The following is a 22,213-nucleotide window of genomic DNA, read 5'->3' on the forward strand; positions in this document are numbered from 1 at the left end:
TCCACGAAGGCATTCAGCCAGCACATGGCCTGAGTGTCCCTACTCAGCAGCCATCTTGTTTCCTTTGTGTTCAAGACCTCAAGGCCCCAGCGGCCATCTTGACACACCCACAACCAGCGGCCATCTTGACACACACACACACACACACACACACACACACACACACACACACACACACACACCTGCATAGAGTACACTGTAGTTAGATTGTATGTTTACTTTTATTCTTGTAATAAATGTCTTTTAAACATACCTGTTGTCTGTTTAATATTGTGCAAGAGTGAATGTTGCCAACCTCTACACTGTCAAGAACTCCAAATTCCTTCAACTTTAACTAGTTGTTAACGTGGTGATTTTGGTTATAGTTATTAAGTTAATTATTAATCAGAAATCCAAATTGACAATTTAATATAATTTATGAGACTGTTTTGATTGATCGGCTATCTTTTCCCTTCCTAAGAAGGGTGGTGCCCCGAGGTGATCTAGTAATTCAGATCCAATTATTTAATAATAAATAATTATTTTTGGTTATTATTAATTATTCATGATAGCCAAACCCCAATATTGAGTGCCTTAGTACCCAGGCCCAACAAAGTTGTCTAAAATATGTAACACAGAATGATGGCATCATGTAACACATTGTGTTTTCTAAGCAGTTAAAACAGACGGTGAGCAGTAAACAGGAAGACAAGACGAAGGATAAACTAAAGAGCATTAGAGGAAATAATAGAGAGGAAGTTGATGTAGTAAAATGATGACTACTAATGTTGGAGCTGCTGTAGAACATGTGGTTGATCAGATCTTCTAGATCCAGTCAGACTCTACGTTGTCTTATGAACATGTCAGAGCTAAAGACGCTTTGGTTTCAACTCACCAGCAGAGACAGACAGGACGACGCTCAGTAAAGTCATGCAGAGAGACGCTGATGTTCCAGCAGCCATCTTGTCTTCTTCTTCCTCCTCTGTTTCCTGACTTCAGTCTATCAACCTGACTGTGTGAGATCACATTCAGTGGGAGGTTGAAAGAAACCTGAAATAAACCTGAAATAAACCTGAAATAAAACTGACAGTCTCTGACGGTGACGACTCATCTGTCTTTCAGCCACTAGCGCTCAATCAACCAGGAAGTGGAGCGATGGAGGTGGAGCGATGGAGGTGGAGCGACGGGCAATAATCAAACCATAAAGAATTGAGTCACTACAAACAGAAAGTAAAGAGACGCTCCTTCATACAGTGTTGGAGTTTAATCATTAATATACTAATGTCAAATATACACTTTACATGCTCTTCATTCATTTGGAAGCTCTCTACGTTGCTGTTGTGGTTGTTGCAGTGGTTTGCAACATGTTCGAGGTTTCTGTCACATGACGTCTCTATCCAGAAAGAACCAGAAATGAAACATGTCCAGACAAACAGCACCGACTAGTCAGAGGAGAGTGTGCATGTGTCTGTTGTGCTGTTCTGAAGTTGCAGTATTTGTTTTGTTTGTTTTTTTTTTACAGAAAACCAAAACAGCTGTGTTTCCCTCATTCAGAGGCGGTCCTGCTAGATTTACGCCCTGGACGAACCATCCCAGATAATTAACATAATCTGAATTCAGTGCTCAGATTGTAGCAGATGTGAAGTGCAATCTAAAACATGACTTTTCTAGCCTTGTTTGATGCAAAACCATCAATTACATCATCATACGAAATCTGTTGCAACTGTATAATTGATGCTGATGATGGCAAGTCCAGAGAGAAGCTCCTGTGGTTGCCTATGGGTGAAATAAGTTGCATGACATGATGCCTCAATTCTAATAGTTGCTAGTTCAGCAAAACTAAAAACCAAATACAGTCGTCTTCTGTAGCTAATAGCAACATATTAGCAAGAGGCTAATAAATAGCCTATAGGCTACTGTCACGTCACTCATAGAAATCTGCAGACCTTTATCTTTTGCCTGTTTCTCCTCTTCTTCTTTTCTTGTTTTTCTGAACTGATTACCTGATGCTTCTTTGGTCTTTTACTTTGATCCATGATGAAGATGAAGATGAAGACATCATTAACTTTTTCATTACCTTTTGCCAACAACGTCCGTTCGCCCGTCAATCAACCGGAGTTACGTGAGTCACGTAGATCAGTGTTTTTCAACCTTTCTTGAGCCAAGGTACATTTTTTTCATTGAAAAAATCCCAAGGCACACCACCAACCGAAAACGTTAAAAAAATAAAACTCCGTAGCCTATATTAACAATTTAAAGTCATTCTTGTCAAATTGTCTTGAAAAGAAATCAAATAAACACAAAGAAAAAGGTCTTATATATATACTCAGCAGGGGTCGCGTTAACCGAATATTTTCCGTCATTGACCGTTTTTTTTTTTAAATGTGACGGAAAACTCTGAAGGCCATCCATCATTTTGACAGATTGCAATTCACACCCCTGACCACTTGGTGGCGAGTGACCTTATTAATTGGCTCTTGTCCCTCATCACAGTTTGAGTTCCAAACATCACGGAACTTTTGTCGGTGCACGATTTCCTGGTACACCGATTACACTGATGCACACGTCAGAGCTCGGCTAACCATAGTCTACGTCTAGTATATACAGTCAATGGTCTATGTCTATGCAGCTACGGCTACCAAAATGGAATTGACTGTCGGCAGCCGAAACTTTTGTTGTTGTTGTCGTTGTTTACCATTAAAGTCAATACTGTTCTGAAAAAAGTACTTAAAGTTAATTAAACGTTAATGAAAATTAAATGCTATTGGATATGTCTTTATTATCATCTTAAAAAATTAAAGTGACAGGTAAAAACAGATTATGACAGGATTTTTATGGCGCTGTCAGTCAAAATGACCGACAATGAAAAAGGCTAGCGCAACCTCTGATACACAGACAGATATATATACACAGACACTTAACAATGGTATATTATTCGCAGGTAATAGTTAATTCGTTTTCAAAACATGTTTTTTAGACCAATTAGGTGAAATTGGATAATTTCCCACGGCACACCTGACGATCTCTCACGGCACACTAGTGTGCCGCGGCACAGTGGTTGAAAAACACTGACGTAGATGACTGAACAGATTCATTCATTCATTCATTTTCTATACCCGGTTATTCCTGTTAAGGGTCACGGGGGTCTGCTGGAGCCTATCCCAGCTGTCATCGGGCGAGAGGCAGGGGTACACCCTGGACAGGTCACCAGTCCATCACAGGGCTAACACAGAGACGGACAACCATTCACACTCACATTCACACCTACGGCCAATTTAGAATCACCAATGAACCTAACCAGCATGTCTTTGGACGGTGGGAGGAAGCTGGAGTACCCTGAGAGACTGAACAGATTTATTTTTATTTTTTATTTTTTCATTTTTCACATAACCCAATTAATTCCATGTAGGTATATGGGTCTGTGTTAATTTTAGAAATGAAATACAGTTTATCTGAAGCAGTTTGTGTTGTGTGTCTTGGGATCAGTCTATCCCCCCCCCCCCCCCCCTTTGCCTCTTCTGACACACACACAACCTGTATGACTCTCAGCAGCGAGTTGACGTGACAATGAGGCGGTCACCCACATTGCCCATAGCAAAAACCGGCCTTGCCCTCATTTGTCAAGAGACTGTTGCCATGCGTAAAGATGCAAAGAGACATTATCAGACAAAACATGCTATCATGACGTGACCCCGGAGGCTTGTCTGGCCTCACAACAGCACATCTTGATGTGGGCCCAGGAGTCAGATGAAAATACCAGCAAACCAAGGTAAGACGTTGCCATGACAATCACTGAACATCTCAAACGTTTTATGGAGGGTGAGTTTATCAAAGACTGTGTCATGAAAACTGTTGAGAGCATTTAAAGGAGTTGTGACACTGTAGGTTGGAGCAGTGGTTCCCAACCTGGGGTCCACGCCCCCCACTGGGGGGTGCCAGAGATGGCAGCAAGCACCTGGCTCTCTTAATTTCTGCCACCTTTGCCGTCTCCGCCTCTTTCTTTTATCATCGCCCAGCGCCATTTATTTTTAAATCATTTATCAGTTTGGATGTCTTCCCCTGGCTTCATGAATTTATTCTCCATCTTTCGACTACTGCAGTGGCGGTTTTAGGCATGGGCGAACCGGCCAGTCGCCCGGGGCGGCATTTTGTCATGACACAAGGGGGGCGGCATGAGCACTTGGAAAAAATAAATAAATAAATAAACAAATAAATCTGCGCCGCTACATGGTTTTCTATTATCTGTCATATCTGTGTGGGGAATTGGCATATTGGCGCCCCCTGCAGCTGCAGGCGTCCCTGCTGCTGAGAAGGTGCTGTGCACAGAAGCTGTGTGTGAGAAAAGGAAAGAGGAGGGAACGGACGAGGGGGGGGGGTCCACTGTATAAAAGGGCTAAAGTCAGTCACACCTTGACTTTCTTCCATGTATTGCACATTCCATTCATAATATAATAAATACAGGCCTATACCTCACCAACAGACCACAGTATGTGAGGCTTCAGCACTGTGTGTCTGACGTGGTGCTCTGCAGCACAGGTGCCCCTCAGGGTACGGTGCTCTCCCCTTTCCTCTTCACTCTCTACACATCGGACTTCACCCACAACACCTCACATTGCCACGTCCAGAAGTTCTCTGATGACACAGTCGTCGTTGGCTGTGTTTCAGAGGGGACCGATCTGGAATACAGGACGGTCATCAGGGACTTTGTTAGCTGGAGTGAGCTTAATCAGCTTCAGCTTAACACCAGCAAGACTAAGGAGATGATTGTTAACTTCCAGAGGAAAGCATCTCCTTTCACACCGATGAACATCCAAGGATCGGACATAGAGGTGTTGGACAGCTACAGATTCCTGGGTGTTCATCTAAACAATAAACTGGACCGGTCTGTTAACACCCAGGCCCTCTACAAGAAGGGCCAGAGTCGCCTCCACCTGCTGAGGAGACTGAGGTCCTTCGGTGTCTGCAGGACCCTCTTAAAGACCTTTTATGACTCTGTGGTAGCCTCAGCTATCTTCTATGCTGAGGGGGTAGCACGGACAGGGACAGGAGCAGGCTCAACAGACTGATCAGGAGAGCCAGCTCTGTCCTGGACTGTCCTCTGGACTCTGTAGAGGAAGTGGGGGAGAGAAGGATGTTAGCTAAGCTGACATCCATCATGAATAACACCTCTCACCCCCTACACGACACTGTAGGGTCCCTGACTAGCTCCTTCAGCAGCAGACTGTTACACCCTCGGTGTAAGAAGGAGAGGTTCCGCAAGTCCTTCATCCCGACCACTATCAGGCTTTACAACACCTGCATTACCTGAAATCATGCTACATTGCACTGTAACTGTTTCTTACAATATTTTTTTATTCATACCATGATTACTATACTTTGCAATACTCTCCTATAACTTCCCCACATCAGGCTGCTTTTTATAACCAGTACTGTTTGTATATTTGTGTCTTATTCCTTTGTTGATTGTTGAATTTTTCCTTGTTATTGTGTTTCTGCCTTTCTATTTTTCAATTTCCGTGGTGTATATTACACTTTCTGCTGCTGTAACAGGTGAATTTCCCCGTTGTGGGATAAATAAAGTATAATCTAATCTAATCTATAATTCCTGCACGTTTTTGTTTTTATGAATTGTGTGAAATAGCCAAATAAAAATAGGTAATTATGTGGTCACCAAGGTGAATTGGTTTAGTCTTGACTTCTGGTCGTGAGTGACAGCGTTGGAGGATGGAAATCTGTTGATTGTCGAGTGTCAGATAAACGCAGAGATGGACAGAAAAAGGAAAGATAGCTATGTTCTCTCTGTATGATTACAGCTCGGTGGTGGTCTCGCCCGGGGCGCAATTCAATGTAGAACCGCCACTGGACTACTGCGTTGTGTCTGCTGCGTTCAAGACAACTCAGAAGTAACCGATAAGTCAGCGTTCAAGCTACAGGTTAACTCGGAGGAGAAAAAATAAGTTTGGGATGTTGTCACAATTTGCTGAACACAAAACATATGCGGCAGCAATTTATGCTTATTTTGGAAAAAGACGTGTTATTTCTGACCTGTTATTTCCGAGTTTGACGCTGTTCAATTAATTTTTCACAACTCAGAGCTCGTTTTATCCCCAAGTCCTGAATGCAGCATCAACTGCAGCTGATCTCAGGTAAGATTTTCCAGGACCCGCCCCCACCCTACTTATGATTGGCTAGTAATATTAGTTTGGTTAGGAGCAAAGAAGCTGATTTCCTCTCATTCCATTGGTCAAATCAACAAGTTTTTATTTTTTTTTATTTTTTTTCATCGCAGTCAAGTGCCTCACGCCGGAGATCCGAGACGGTGCCGGAATACTTTAAGCCCTGGATATGTTTTTACAATGAATCATTATCATTCTGTTGTAATGAGGTAGGCCTGTTCTGTTCTCTGGTAGGCCTATTCTGGTCAAAAATTAAACTGTGTGTGTGTTTATGTGTGACACACCTGATGACACAAAAAGAAGAAATGTATCTATATACACTGTAAAACAAGGAGAATAAGAGCAAAAACCTACAACTGTTGTTTATTTTTGCAAATAAAAGTTTTTAATTAATCATTTTATTCTTTTAGTGCGTGTATGCGGGTCGGGGTTGGGGGGGCCTGGCTTGTCTTGGACACAGGCAAGGGGGGCTTCAAGGAAAAAAGGTTGGGCCCAGCTCCGTACATTTCCAGAATCACATCAGATCATGGAAACTCTATCCATGGTGTAAATGAGCTATGGAAGCCAGTCTGAACCAGATCAACTGTACAGTTTATTCATCATCTTTCTGGCCACATCTCAAACAGAAGCTCCCAGACACACCCACTGCTCACCTCCTTCCTCTGAATCTCCTTCATACAACAACTTGAAGCTGAAGACATCCGTTTGTCTTCCTGTCAACGTGTTGAAGTTCAACGTTCAAAGAAACAGAGAGGAAACCACAGTGCTGACAAAGACACGAGGAGGCTTTTACTTGAAGTGACAATGAAATGATCTAAAGACATGATGGAGGAAACATCTCTACTGTGTCTGCTCTGTAAGTTCACTCTGTTCATGTCATGACTCTAGATTTAACAGAAACCTTTAGTCTCATTCTAGATTAGAACACGTCTGCTGCTGTTCTGTCGTCTAATGAAATTCATTCTCACATGTTCCTGTGTGAAGGTTTTGGTTCCAATAATATTCACGAGGATGGTGTTTTGATGTTGTTTCTGAGTGAATGAGAACATTACTGTTCAGAAAACAACCACCTTAAAAAGTTTGAGTTTAAAAAGAAAGAAAACACTGTTCTGTTCTTTGACGTGATTAACATCAATTAAATGAATATTGTAAATCAGAACATGTTGGGAACATTATTATTAGATAAACTCTCTGTTAGATATTTATACCTGTAATGTTTATCTACTTTAAAACATCATGTAAGAGAACAGCAGGAAACAAACAGTGCTGCATTGATCTCTGATCTTAGTGACAGACGTCAACAGGAAGCTGTTGCAGCTGTTCTGCAGGCATGCAGGTGATGCACATCTGTGATGAGAAACCTCAAACTAACCCGAGTGTCATTTCTCTTCAGTTCTAACATCTCTGCTGTTCAGCACAACAAACCAAGGTTAGTCAACTTATTCTCACTGAAACTGAATGACTGTAGAAAACAGCAGATAATCTACTAAAGTGTCCGTTAAGGTTCTCAGTCATCCAGGTCATGGTATATTCAAGATTCAAGATTCAAGATTTCTTTATTGTCAATTTCTCAATACCTTCACAACATACAGAAAAATCGAAAAAACGTTTCTCTCTCTTTCTCACATAATAATAAATAAAATAAAAACAAAAATCTAAATAGACCTAAAGTGGGTAGAGTTGGCAGTGAAACAGTTGCTATGTAAACATTCTGTATATAATATAAATATAGTGAATAAATAGAAAATAGAAATTCCTATGTACAACAGTGCAATGTATAGTTACTGTTTGGATTTTTTAAATGTGCAAAGGTGCAGTAAGGTGCAGATTGCCGTCAGAAGGCAGGTGAGGTAGAGTCCCTGTGTGATGGGTGGGTTATGGTCCGGCAGGGGGCATGAGGCGGGGGGGATGGGCAGAGTTCAGCACCCTGACAGCCTGATGGACGAAGCTGTTCAGCAGTCTGGTGGAGCGGGCCCGGAGGCTCCGGTACCTTTTTCCTGATGGCAGGAGACTGAAGAGGGGATGTAGGGGGTAGGAGGGGTCACTGGCAATGCTGGTGGCTCTGAGAGTGAGGCGGGTGTGGAAAATGTCTGTGAGGGAGGGCAGGGGGGCACCGATGATCTTGCTGGCTGAGTTCACTATGAGTTGCAGGGTCTTTCGGCAGGAGGCAGTTCAGCCTCCGCACCACACAGTGATGCAGCCGGTGAGGACACTCTCAATGGTGCCCCGGTAGAAAGAACACATGATGGAGGGCGGAACTTGTGCTCTTCGTAGTTTCCGGAGAAAGTAGAGGCATTTTTGAGCCCTCTTGGCTAGTGATGTTGTGTTATTAGTCCAGGAAAGGTCTTCTGAGATGTGCACCCCCAGGAACTTGGTGCTCCTCACCCTCTCCACAGCAGCACCTTCGATGGTCAGCGGGGGATGCTGGGGGTGACCTCTCCTGAAGTCGACAACAATCTCTTTTGTTTTCTCCACATTGAGGATGAGATTGTTGTCCTTACACCACTGCACCAGTAGGCTCACCTCTCTTCTGTAGTTGGCTTCATCGTTGTTGGTGATGAGGCCCACCACAGGTGTGTCATCCGCAAACTTGATGATGTGGTTGGTGCTGTAGGTTGGAACACAGTCGTGGGTTAGCAGGGTGAAGAGCAGCAGGCTGAGCACACACCCTTGTGGAGCTCCTGTGCTCAGCGTGATGGTCTTTGAGGTGTTGCTGCCAACCCGCACGGTTTGTGGCCTCCCTGAGAGAAAGTCCAGAACCCAGTTGCAGACGGAGGTTTTCTATCCGAGGTGGCTCAGTTTTGGTATAAGTTGCTGGGGAATGATTGTGTTAAATGCTGAACTAAAGTCTAAGGACAGCATTCTTACATGTGAGTTCTTTAAGTCCAGGTGGGTGAGTGCTGGATGGAGAGCAGTGGAGATAGCATCCTCCGTGGACCTGTTTGGCCTGTACGTGAACTGGTACGGGTCATGGGAGGGAGGGAGGATGGATTTTATGTTCTGCATGACCAACCGCTCGAAGCACTTCATGATGGTGGAGGTCAGGGCTATGGGCCGATAGTCATTCTGGCTGGATGGGTTAGGGGTCTTTGGGACTGGGATTATAGTGGCGGCTTTGAAGCACTTGGGGACAACAGCTTGGCTCAGAGAGATGTTAAAGATATCGGTGAGGACATCTTTGAGCTCCTCGGCACAGTCCCTTAGAACACGGCCTGGAATGTTGTCTGGTCTGGCTGCCTTCTGTGGGTTGATCCTGGAGAGGGTCCTCTTCACACTGGCTGGGGCCAGACACAGGTCCTGCTCGTTCGGTGGGAGTGGGGACTTCTGAGCCGGTGTGCTGTTGTGTGTGTCAAAGCGGCCGTAGAAGTCATTGAGGCTGTTCAGCAGTGTGATGTCGCTCTCACAGGTCTGTGGTGGGGGTTTATAATCTGTGAGGGTTTGGATGCCACGCCAGAGAGACTGGGCGTCTCTTGTGTCGCTGAAGTGTCCAGATATTTTACTGCTGTACTGTCGTTTGGATTCCCTGATTCCGCGTGACAGGTTGGCTCTGGCTGTTGCTAGCTCTGCGGTGTCACCAGCCTTAAAGGCTGCATCTCGAGCCCTCAGGAGCCTGTGGACCTCTCCTGTCAGACATGGTTTCTGGTTAGCACGAACAGTGATGGTTTTTCTGTGGGTGACATCATCTATACATTTTGCAATGTATGCTGTGACAGTCTCTGTGTACTCCTCTATGTCTGTGTGGTCATCGTGGGAAGCTGCTTGTTTGAAGACATCCCAGTCTGTTGTGTTGAAGCAGTCCTTGAGAGCGAAGGAGGCCTCCTCTGGCCACACCCGTACATCCTTTTGTGTAGGCCTGATGGTTCTCACTCTAGGTCTGTATGCTGGTCTCAGCATGATGGAGATGTGATCAGAGAGACCTAGGTGGGGGAGGGGGATGCCTTGTATGCCCCCTTGCAGACTGTGTACACGAGATCCAGTGTGTTGACTCCTCTGGTTGGAAAGACCACATGTTGGTGAAGTTTGGGTAAAGAAACCTTTAAATCTAGGTGGTTGAAATCTCCAGCTATGACGGGAAATCCATCAGGATGCGCTGTCTGTTGTTCACTGATTGCCTGATAGAGTTTGTTAAGTGCCTCGCTCCTATCGCTGCTATTTGCCGAGGGGGGGATGTAAACAGCAACGAGTAGAATAGATGTGAATTCCCTCGGTAGGTAGAAGGGACGGCACTTGATGATAATAAACTCTGCCACTGGAGAGCAGTGTTTATATACGACAGCAGCATCCCGGCACCAAGCATCGCTGATGTAAACACACACTCCCCTGCCGCGACTCTTACCTCCTGCCGTAAAGACTCTGTCGGCTCGGTAGCACGTTAGCCCGGCTAGCTGGATGGCGGAGTCCGGCACGTTGTCATTTAGCCAGGATTCCGTGAAGACGAAAACACAGCAGTCCCTCACATCGTGCCGCATGGATCTCAGGAGCTGTATGTGGTCCATTTTGTTGTCTATGGAGCGTACGTTGGCCAGGAAGAGAGACGGTATCGCGGCTCTGTGTGGGCTAGCAGCTAGCCTAGCCCGGATGCCTCCGCACTTACCCTGCTTCTGTTTCCTCTCACACCGCTTCCGACGCCTCCTTGCGGGTTGGGATGTAGCGGAGCAGTCCGATGACGTGGTGGCAAGACGGAGAAGTCCCAGGCCAATACATACTGCATATCCAATACAATATATACAATATACTGTACGTACTATTACAAAGTACATCACCAACATTTACACAATTTGATAGAATCATTTCATTTTTATGGAATAAAAACATCTAAAGATTTCCATCTGTTGGCATCATGATCATTGATGATTGTATCATAAGAACATTATAAGTCATAGAGTTGTACATACTGTAACTCTTTCCTCTTCTTCCCAGCTCGTCTGACTGTGAGTCCCAGCAGCTCTCAGGTCTTTAAAGGAGACTCTATGTCTCTGAGCTGTGAGGATGACGACAGCTCTGCTGGATGGACTCTGAGGAGAAACACCACCAAACGACAGAGGATTCAGTGTGGAGATGGGTGGGGAGAACCAGTTGGTTCTTCCTGTACCATCAGCTACACCTTCCCATGGGACAGTGGAGTTTACTGGTGTGAGTCCAGAGAGGGAGCAACCAGTAACAGCATCAACCTCACTGTCTCTGGTAAGCTCAGACCGCCCACAGCTATGACCACAGCTATGACCACACCTACAACCACAGCTCCGCCCACAGCTATGACCACACCTACAACCACAGCTCCGCCCACAGCTATGACCACACCTACAACCACAGATCCGCCCACAGCTATGACCACACCTACAACCACAGCTCGGCCCACATCTATGACCACATCTACAAACACAGCTTCGCCTACATCTATGACCACACCTACAACTACAGCTCGGCCCACATCTATGACCACACCTACAACCACAGCTCGGCCCACATCTATGACCACACCTACAACCACAGCTCGGCCCACATCTATGACCACACCTACAACCACAGCTCCGCCCACATCTATGACCACACCTACAACCACAGCTCGATCCACATCTATGACCACACCTACAACCACAGCTCCGCCCACCGCTATGACCACACCTACAACCACAGCTCCGCCCACATCTATGACCACACCTACAACCACAGCTCCGCCCACATCTATGTCCACACCTACAACCACAGCCCCATCCACCTCCAGAACTCTGCCTTCAAGTCACACCCCACCAACATCTGGTGCCCCATCCTCTCCAGCATCCTCCCTCCACCTTGTCCTCAGTCTGCTCTGCCACCTGGTGATGTTCTGTCCATACTTCATCTCTACTCTCCTCATGGTGTCTTTATGTTGACACAGACCAGCAGGTAACACTCTGAATCACTGACCTCACTAACTCTCACCATCAACCAGTGTATGATTGACAGCTGCTTGTCTGAACTCTTCATGTACTGACAGCTGATAAATTATCTACTTTTCATCACTAAAGGAACTGACCTGACCGTCTCCATGGTTACAGCCCCACCCACCTTGGCTGAGCAGGTATTATTGGATGATGATGGTGATGATGTTACCACAGAGCATTAAAATGTCTCAGTGGTCCAGAGCTGTTGTGTCAGTCATGAACAGATGACCTTTTAAAATGAATACTTGGTTCATTACACTTTCATGTTGGCTGGTATCATATTAATTAGTGAACTCTCTGACTGGACATTGAGTCTTGGTCTTTATGCAGATCTATGTCCAGTTCATAGTATGTGTCCCATCAACCACTGTAGTCTTGAAACAGTTTCTTCGTTATCAAGGCTTTGATTCAGTCTCTCGAGAACACACCTGTAACATGAATAAATAAACTCTGATGACATCTCTCCATAAGGTGTCCCACATTACATACCTTCAGAACTCACCTCTAGCAGTGGTTTAAAGCAAACCGGTCTTGTAACCATTGACTTTTGTCTTTTTAGTAATGTACTGTCTTGTGATGTGCTCTTATTGTGATTTGTTGTCCTGTCTGCAGAACTGCAAATTAGCATTGCTGCTATAATCCGGTATATTTACATCTGTTGCTGTCTGAAAAGATGGTCATTAAAGTGCACTGTCCCTATCAAATAAATAAAATGACATGGAGTGTATATACATGATATCATACAATAAATCAATATAAACAAGCCTCTTGTCTGTCAGTGTTTCTGTGATCATGTGATTTGTTATCTTCTATTCTCATGTCAAGGCGTTAACTGGTCTTCTGACAGGTAGTGTAAAGAGGAAGTCACAGGCTTTTAGAGTCTGTCAAACTGCTGCTGGTCTCATTTCGGTCAGCTGCAGAATGGAAGGAACATGTGTCCAGAGGATGCTGGGTGAGTCTGATCTGCTGGATGTGTGTTGGTGTTTTATATATTAAAAAACGTCCCTCTCACCCTCTTGGGGTGGTACTGTATCTGTGTCATCCTCAAGCTCGGGTCCTCTACCAGAGGCCTGGGAGTTTGAGGGTTCTGCGCAGTATCTTAGCTGTTCCTAGGACTGCGCTCTTCTAGACTGAGGCTTCTGATATTGTTCCTGGGATCTGTTGGAGCCACTCCCCCAGTTTGGGGGTCACTGCCCCGAGTGCTCCTACTACCATGGGGACCACACTCGCCTTGACCTTCCACATCTGCTCCAGCTGTTCTTTCAACCCTTGGTACTTTTCAACTTTCTCGTGTTCCTTCTCTCTGATGTTGGCGTCTGCTGGTATCGCCACATCTATCACCACCGCCTTCTTCTGCTCTTTGTCTACCACCACTATGTCCGGTTGGTTAGCCAGGACCTGTTTGTCAGTCTGGAAGCTGAAGTCCCACAGCACCTTGGCCCTGTTGTTCTCAGCCACCTTCTGAAAAAACACTAAGCTATGGGTGTGTATATGGTCTACTGTGTTTGAGTAGATTAAGAACAAAACTGAAGCCACCATGAGCCCACCATAAGGACAAGAAACCCCAAAGCTGTGAGCGCCAGAAATACAACATACAGCTAATGATGTTACAGGACAGTTTGAGAAGAGGAATCATAGGCAGGTTGGAGAATAAGCTTACAGCACCTGGTAGTCAGCTACTATTTTTTGGCAGAAGATTCAAACCATAGACTGTAAAGCAAAGACGATATAAGTATTTCAGAAATATCATTTTTACATATCTTCATTTAGTTTAACCACGCATTATACTTCAGCTGCATGTTGATGCCATTTCTACGACTTTAGTAATTCCGGCTGCTCCTTCATCTCCATAATTTCAAATTGATTTTTTTGGCTCAATAAAGATAGAGAAAGGTTAACTGAAGCGGTTCAGAGATACAAACATTTGTATGACCCGATGTCAGTCAGTCGTCATTGTTGAAAGTGAAGCAGGAAGTAGAAACACTGCACCAGCCTTTACTCTAACTGGACTTTACTTACCTGAACTACCTGTTAGAAAACCCCGGTGGAGGAAAAGAGGGAAAAGAGCCGGGGTCCTGGTCAGGCTGACGAGTAGACAACTCCCTCCCTTGTGTCCTTCTAGTAAATGTTTAGTCATTTGAAAACAAACTGAATGAACTCAGAGCTAGAATGGCCTTCCATCGGGACACTGAAACGCCTTTGTTTTCACTGAGACGTGGCTTGACCCCTCAGCCACAGATCCCGCCATTACACTGAAAGAGTCTGGTCAAAACAAGGGGAGAGGTGTCTGCATTATGGTGAACAACTGGTGGTGTGTGGACAATAAAGCTATATCGTCGGGTTGCTCTCCTGATCTTGAACACCTAACGATTCTTGCCCAGGGAGTTGTTTCTATTCCCCTTACAAGCAGGCACCACATGGGCACTGGAGGAGCTGTACAGGGTGATCAACCAACAGGAAACTTCATCAAAGCCAACCTGAGGAGAGTTCTGCCGAAATACCACCAACATGTGGAGTTTACAATCCATGGCGACAATATGTGGAACATGTTTACCGGCCCGGCCCTCTGCAAATCAGAGCCTATCCCAGTCCTGCTGCTACCATACTATAGATAGAGACTAAAACGTGAGCGGGACTGCTTCAGGTCCACGGACTGGGACGTGTTTCGAGCCGCTTCCGGCAACAACATCAGCGAGTACACAAAGCACATTATGGGACACATCAGTAAATACATCGATGATGTTGTACCGAGAGTGACCACACAGACATATCCCAACCAGAAGTCATGGGTTAACAGTGCGGTCCGCTGGGCGCTCCGAGCACGGACAGCACACCGGTAACCCCAATGAGTACAGGAAAGTCCAGTAAAATCTGCAAAAAGACGATACAGGGACAAAATAGAGGCATGTTACAGTGGCTCTGACAGCAGACACATGTGGATAGGGCTCAGGACCATCACAGACTACAAGAGAAAGAGCTACAGAAGCAAATCTCGCTTTGAGAACAACCACCAGCTGGAAGTGTTGCTGGAACGGGACAGTTGCCCATTCCATGTAACACGGTCCAATGCGTGCAAAAGCCTCAAAAAGATTAATGCACATAAAGCCCCTGGACCAGATAACATCCTAGGCCGTGTAGTCAAAGCTTGTGCAAATGAACTGGGAGATGTCTTCACAGACATTTTCAACCTTTCCCTCAATCGGTCTATAGTCCCCACATGTTTCAAGGAAACAACCATCATTCCTGAACCAAAAAAAGCCAAATATGAGCTCCTTAAATAAATTTCACTCAATAGCACTCACCTCCACTACAATGAAGTGCTTTGAGAGGACAATCAAAGCTCACATCTCTTCCTGCCTGCCAACAACATGACCCACTACAGTTTGCCTACAGGCCAAACAGGTTCACGGACTATGCAGCCTCCTGCTCAACATTAACAAGACCAAGGGGATCATCGAAGACTACAGGAGGCTTTAGGGAGGAGGACACGCCCCCATCTACCTCAAGGGTGTAGCAGTGGAGAGAGTCAGCTGTTTCAGGTCCTGGAGATCAACATCAATGAGGATCTCAGCTGGTCATGCCACACGGCCAGCATCATCAAGGTAGCTAGATAGAACCTCTTCTTCCTGCAACGTCTGAGGAGGCTTTTACAGATAGACCATCGGGAGTATCCTGATTGGGAACATCACCACCTGGTACTGCAGCTGTACTGCCCTCATACGCAGGGCACTGCAGAATGAGGTAAAATCTGCCTAGTACATCACCAGGTCAGAGCTGCCAGCCATCCAAGACATTCACAGCCAGAGCTGCAGGAGGAAGACCCAGCACTGAAACAGCTCCACGGCGGCAGAGCTCCAGGAGTGGATGAGATCCGCCCTGGGAATCTCAAGGCTCTGGATGTTGTAGGGCTGTCCTGGCTGACACGCTTCTCTGGGGTGGTGGTCCCCATCTTTAAAAAAGGGGAGCAGAGGGTGTGTTCCAACTATAGGGGGATCACACTCCTCAGCCTCACCGGTAAGGTCTATGCCAGGGTGCTGGAAAAGAGGGTCCGGTCGATTGTTGAACCTCAGATCGAGGAGGAACAATGTGGTTTTCGTCCTGGATGTGGAACCATTGACCAGCTCTTTACCCTCACTAGGGTGCTGGAGGGGAGATGGGAGTTTTCTCACCATCCACATGTGTTTTGTGAATCTGGAGAAAGCTTACGACTGTGTCCCTAGAAGCATCCTATGGGGGTTGCTCCGGGAGTATGGGGTGGAGGGCCCTTTACTAAGAGCCATTCAGTTCCTGTACCAAAGGAGTGTGAGTTTGTTCCGTGTAGATGGTAATAAGTCAGACCTGTTATCAGGGAGGGTTGGACTCTGCCAGGGCTGCCCTTTGTCACCGGTTTTGTTAGATTTATTATTTATCCTCTCGTTCTGTGCAATATTTCTACCTGATTCTGTTTCGCTATTTATCTTTATAGCTACCCTTTTTGCTCTTGCTATTTTTTTATTCTGCATCTTTCTGTAAGCTGTTGTGAACTGCAATTTCCCCATTGCGGGACTAATAAAGGTTTTTCTTATTCTTATGTTTTTCTATTGTGCTGTGACTGGACCTCACGACTGTTTGAAAGTAGATGAGGAGACAAAAGTAAGTAAAGCAAGTCTGAACCAGCTCATCCACAAGGTTTTTTTTTTTTTTTTTTCTCTCACCTCATTCGGTGACTATAATAGAGAGAAGGCCTCAACAACACCACCTCCAGCTCATTTCCTCCGAGCTGAACCACTGCTACCTGCAGAAATATCAAGCTTGTTTCTAGTTTCTTTTCAACTTGTAATTTATTTTCCATCAAGGTTACGTTGTATGTCTGAAAATAACATGTACACATTCATGTTTTGATTTATATTCTATTTTGTGTTCCTATTAACCTGTTTAAGTATGACAAACAAAAATGTCCCCTTATGATGGTTAGCAGAGAGGAAACCACACTGACAGTGAGAAGAAGTAGGAGGGGTTTACTTGATGTGACTATGACCTGCTCAGAGTGTTGATATAATATGACCAGGCTGCAGGATGGAGGAAGCTTCTCTACTGTGTCTGCTCTGTAAGTTCACTCTCTGTGTTTATGAGTCAACGAAGGATTCGACAGAAATGTTTAGTGTCAGTTGAGATGAGAACAAGTCTGCTGCTGTTCTGTTGCAATGAAATCTGATTGTAGTTGAGCTTTCACACTGTGTTTCTGGTGTCTACAGGGTTATGATTAGTGTTCCATTAAGGTCTATGAGAACGTTACCTGGAGCATTTTGAGGTCCCACTATTTTGTTTCTCACTGAGTGAGAACATCACTGCAGAGAAAACAACAGTCCTTAAAAACTGTTTATTTAAAAAAAAGAAAAAGAGTTCGTTGTTGATTAACATCCACCAAATGAAAATTGGAAATGAAATGTTTCTCCAAAACATTGACATAACATGGTCAGAACTTAAGAAGTTATGAAAATGATTTTTTATACTTGCAATGTTGACATTTGTCTAAAGATAACTTCAAACCTCAAAACCTCAACCTCTGATCTCAGTGATGAATGTGAACAGGAAACTGAACCCTCAGACTAACCAAAGTGTCATTTCTCTTCAGTTCACACCTGTCTGCTGTGCAGCACAACAAACCAAGGTTAGTCAACTTATTCTCATAGCATGAAACTCACTGACTGTAGATGTATTAACCAACGTACACTGAAGCTGTAGCTCAGTTGCTGTGTATTTAATTCAGAAGCTTCATGCTGCACATGGCCCCTCTGGTGTCTTCATGGAGTAAGCAAGAGGTTGTACAGGCAACTTTATTCTACTTTTGAGATTTTGTCAGTGTCAGGTGGCATTTCAGATGTTCCCTCTAACCTGCCAGCATGAGCCATGTTTGATTTAGTGCTAAAGATATGGACACAGCTCACTTTCCTGATACAAGGACATGAGACCTGCATGGTCCTGGTACCTCCTGTCTCAGTATCACCCACAGAGTTCTCTGGGGGACATGGTTCACTAAACACCTATGGACTGGGTTGTCAATCTCCCTTCATCCACCAACAAAACCTTAAAGGCCTCCTTCTTGATCTTTTAACAGTGTCCTTCACCACTTGTGTCCATCACTGGGTTTTAGGTTGCTGCAGCAACAGGGGTCAATGACCTTCTGACCACAGCCAGAATAGACAACTTGAGGTTGGGCTGCTCCATTTCTGTATCTCTAGCTACCCCAGCAGTCATGAGAAGCTTTCCTGGAGGTGGGAGGTGAGGATCTCACAGACAGGGGTCTCCACTAAATGCTCCCCGGTCAATCTCATTACATCTTATGCTCAAACACAGCAACCAGTCAAAAAAAAAAAAAAAACACTGCTCTGGTTCAGTGTTGAATTACTGGAAATTGAACATACTACAAGGAGGCGCAGGGGTGTGGTGGGTTCTCTCCAGGTTCTCCAGCTTCCTCCCACCGTCCAAAGACATGCTGGTTAGGTTCATTGGTGATTCTAAATCGGCCGTAGGTGTGAGTGTCTCTCTGTGTTAGCCCTGTGAAAGACTGGAGACCTGTCCAGGGTGGACCCCCCCTCTAGACCAATGACAGCTGGGATAGGCTCCAGCCCCCCATGACCCTTAACAGGAATAAGCGGGTATAGAAGATGGATGAATGAACATAATACATAATACACAGTCAGACGAGGAGAGGCGGGATATGTAATACATCCTGCCCCTTCCTTCCAGCTCGTCTGACTGTGAGTCCCAGCAGCTCTCAGGTCTTTAAAGGAGACTCTGTGTCTCTGAGCTGTGAGGAGGACGACAACTCTGCTGGATGGACTCTGAGGAGAAACACCACCAAACGACAGAGGATTCAGTGTGGAGATGGTTGGGGAGACTCAGCTGGTTCTTCCTGTAACATGAGCTACATCTTCCCATGGGACAGTGGAGTTTACTGGTGTGAGTCCAGAGAGGGAGCAACCAGTAACAGCATCAACCTCACTGTCTCTGGTAAGCTCAGACTGTGGAGTTAGTATTGATGAAGCTGTGTGGAAATGGATGAAATGCTGTAGTTTGTCTCTGTGTTGAGGTGGACCAGTGATCCTGCAGAGTCCTGTCCTCCCTGTGATGGAGGGAGATGACGTCACTCTGCTCTGTAAAACAAAGACCACTCCCTCCATCCTCTCAGCTGCTTTCTATAAAGATGGCTCCTTGATCAGGACTGAGTCTACAGGTCACATGACCATCCAACATGTTACCAGGTCTGATGAAGGCCTCTACAAGTGTAACATCATCAGTCATGGAGAGTCTCCATCCAGCTGGATCACTGTCACAGGTGAGGAGCTTCACTTTGATTTCAACTCTTATTTCATCCACATGTTCATCTGACCAGGTGAGATTCTCTCTACAGAGAAACCTACAACCATAGCTCCATCTAACTTAGAAGCTCTAGCTCCACAAACTACATTTGGTGCCCCACCATCTCCACCAGCGCCTCCGCCATCCTCCCTCCACCTTGTCCACAGACTGGTCTGCCACCTGGTGGTGTTCTGTCCATACTTCATCTCCACTCTCCTCATGGTGTCTTTATGTCGACACAGATCAACAGGTAACACTCTGAATCATCTATCAGTTGATTATTCATCATACTTGTTTCCTCCTTTAAAAATGTTTGTTTACCTCATTTATCAGGACATGACCTCCGAGTCTCCATGGCAACATCACCACCCACCCAGGTGGAGCAGAGAGACCACTTTGATGACGTTGTGGTAGCCACCACTGAGCATCTCTTCTGAGTCTCTGATGGTGTTATCTTGACTTCTTCTTCCTTTCTGTCTTCTTAGTAGCTGAGCTGGAGTCATTCATTCATTCATTCATTCATTCATTCATTCATCTTCTGTACCCCCTTATCGAGCTGGAGTCACTGCAGAGTAAATAAAGAACTGTCATCAGATAGAAAGTATTTGTACATGTGTGGTTTTGTTGTGGCTGACAGAGTGAGACATTCTGTTGATCTTTGCTCACTGTCAGGTTTGATTTTTTTTCTTCCTCAGTTTTACGTCTTAAGTCTTTCTCCATTTAATCTGTAAGACTCGAAGAATAAACAGAAATAAACATTAACGTCTGTCGTGTCTTTTACACACTAAAACTACAGACGTTCTTAATGTATAGAGATGAAACCAACATCTACAGTATCACCACACCCACTACTACACGTGATCCATATGACTCACCAGATGTAAACAATCCACTGATCAGCCTGAGGCGTAGCTCCGATGCCCCCTACCGGACAGATTAAACAGTACGTCTGACCTTGGTTGATGTTTTTGACTTTTAGTTTCAAGGTTGCAGCCCTGTAAGGACATTAAAGCCACTCAAAGGTGATTCATTAAGAAAAAATAAATGAAAAATAAAATGAATATGTATAAATGTTGGATATTGATTGGTCATACCTCTCTGTAACAAGCTTGCTACAGCCATTTCTTAGTCTACTGTAATAACTTTAGTTTTCAATTGAAAATATTTATATTTACGTAAAATGTTGTGTGATTGGATCAAATAGCCTGTCTCAAACAAGTGAGATGAAAAAACATCAGACATCAGACATCAGACAACACAGAACTGCGTGGGTTCTCTCCAGGTTCTCCAGCTTCCTCCCACCGTCCAGAGACATGCTGGTTAGGTTCATTGGTGATTCTAAATTGTCTGTAGGTGTGCGTGTGAGTGTGAATGGTTGTCTGTCTCTGTGTTAGCCCTGCGATGGACTGGCGACCTGTCCAGGGTGTACCCCTGCCTCTCACCTGATGACAGCTGGGATAGGCTCCAGCAGACCCCCGTGACCCTTAACAGGACTAAACGGGTATAGAAGAAGAAGATGTATATTTGTGTGCACAAATATACTTTATATATAAAGTAAGATATAAAGTATCTTCAATAAAGAAACCCCAGATTAAATTCAGTAAAGTAAGAAATTTAATTCCAATGAATTTAATTTGAACTGAAACAGATTTGCAAGTTCAACCAACTATGCTAAGGAGTTGAGTCAACTAACTAATCCAAGTCAACCAAACTAACACAGAGGTTTACATAACAAGGGTTATTTTATCAAGATACCATGAAGCTACGTTAGAACAACATTTTGTATTTGTTCACCTAACTTAAAATTTTAAGGCGGCCCTTTCCCTCATATTTTTATGTTGAAACAACGTGTTGGATTTTCCAGTGCATGAAGAATATTTGGTTTGAAATGTTTCTTCCGCTAATGACAGCTGTACAGTTTCTCTTGAAATCTCCAATAAATCTTAAGATCATACAGTCATTCTTCTCACCCTGATAACAGTGCAGTGGTCTCTCTTGTAATCTGTGATCAATCTCCAGTTGATGCAATGTTTTGAATTGTTTCTCACGCTGACAGCTGCGTGGTCTTCCCACAGTCCAGTCCAGAGTAAAATCTTTGATGAATTTTATCTTGATGAGAGGTTTTGAAAGTGTTCTCATTTAGACTCTCGCAAAAGTGATTTCTCTTTTTTTGCCGGTATGCAACTCATACTATGCCACCATAAATCACAACTACGTAGAGGCTCACCATATCAAGTACTGCACAGGGAATAATTTATTGTGCTTACCTTCCTTGTTTATTTGTCCTAAACAGCCAACAGCGCGTATCACTGTTTACTTACCTGTTATATTAGTAAATCATAATTTTAAGGGTTTCGGGCATGTAGTGTCTACTCATCCTCAATTCTTCTCACCATCTTCATTTTCTCCCAGTGTATGGGACTACTTTATGCATGATGAACTGATATGGATGAATATCAAAATATGAACAAGCCCTAAACAAGCTGTGTAAACTAACTGATCATGTTTTTACAATGCCAGTTATGCTGGTAAACTAAAATGTGAAGAATGTGAAGTCTGAAAATACATTTGTTCAATTTCCAGTAATTTAGGTTATTTTTATTGGGAGGGACAATTAATGTTTTTCAGAATTTGGGGGGGGGGGGGGGGTCTAGAGCGTGGTGGACCTGGGGCCTGATGTGATGGAGCAGCAGCCTCTCCATGGTCTTCATGATGCTGGATGTCAGGCCAACCGGTCTGTAGTCATTTGTCTCCCTCGGGTGTAGCTTCTTGGGGACAGGGGTGATGCAGGAT

General features: G+C 44.7%; 1 protein-coding gene and 1 pseudogene across 2 annotated transcripts; both read left to right on the forward strand.

Moving 5' to 3' along the window:
- Positions 1-6,884: 6,884 nt before the first annotated feature.
- LOC311488185 (low affinity immunoglobulin gamma Fc region receptor II-like) lies at positions 6,885-19,916 on the forward strand (annotated as a pseudogene). Its single transcript has 6 exons — positions 6,885-7,011; positions 7,549-7,584; positions 18,809-19,072; positions 19,152-19,397; positions 19,473-19,670; positions 19,754-19,916. The product of its transcript is annotated as a low affinity immunoglobulin gamma Fc region receptor II-like (transcript).
- On the forward strand, positions 10,545-12,801 carry LOC311486116 (uncharacterized protein; the record flags this gene model as incomplete). Its single annotated transcript, XM_084541878.1, has 3 exons — positions 10,545-10,638; positions 11,345-12,041; positions 12,164-12,801. 3 exons carry the CDS (start codon positions 10,545-10,547, stop codon positions 12,168-12,170), a joined length of 798 nt encoding a protein of 265 aa, XP_084398004.1. The 3' UTR covers positions 12,171-12,801.
- Positions 19,917-22,213: the final 2,297 nt, after the last annotated feature.

Source organism: Chelon labrosus, assembly GCF_963514085.1.
Source record: "Chelon labrosus genome assembly, chromosome: 1".
Lineage (NCBI taxonomy): Eukaryota > Metazoa > Chordata > Actinopteri > Mugiliformes > Mugilidae > Chelon > Chelon labrosus.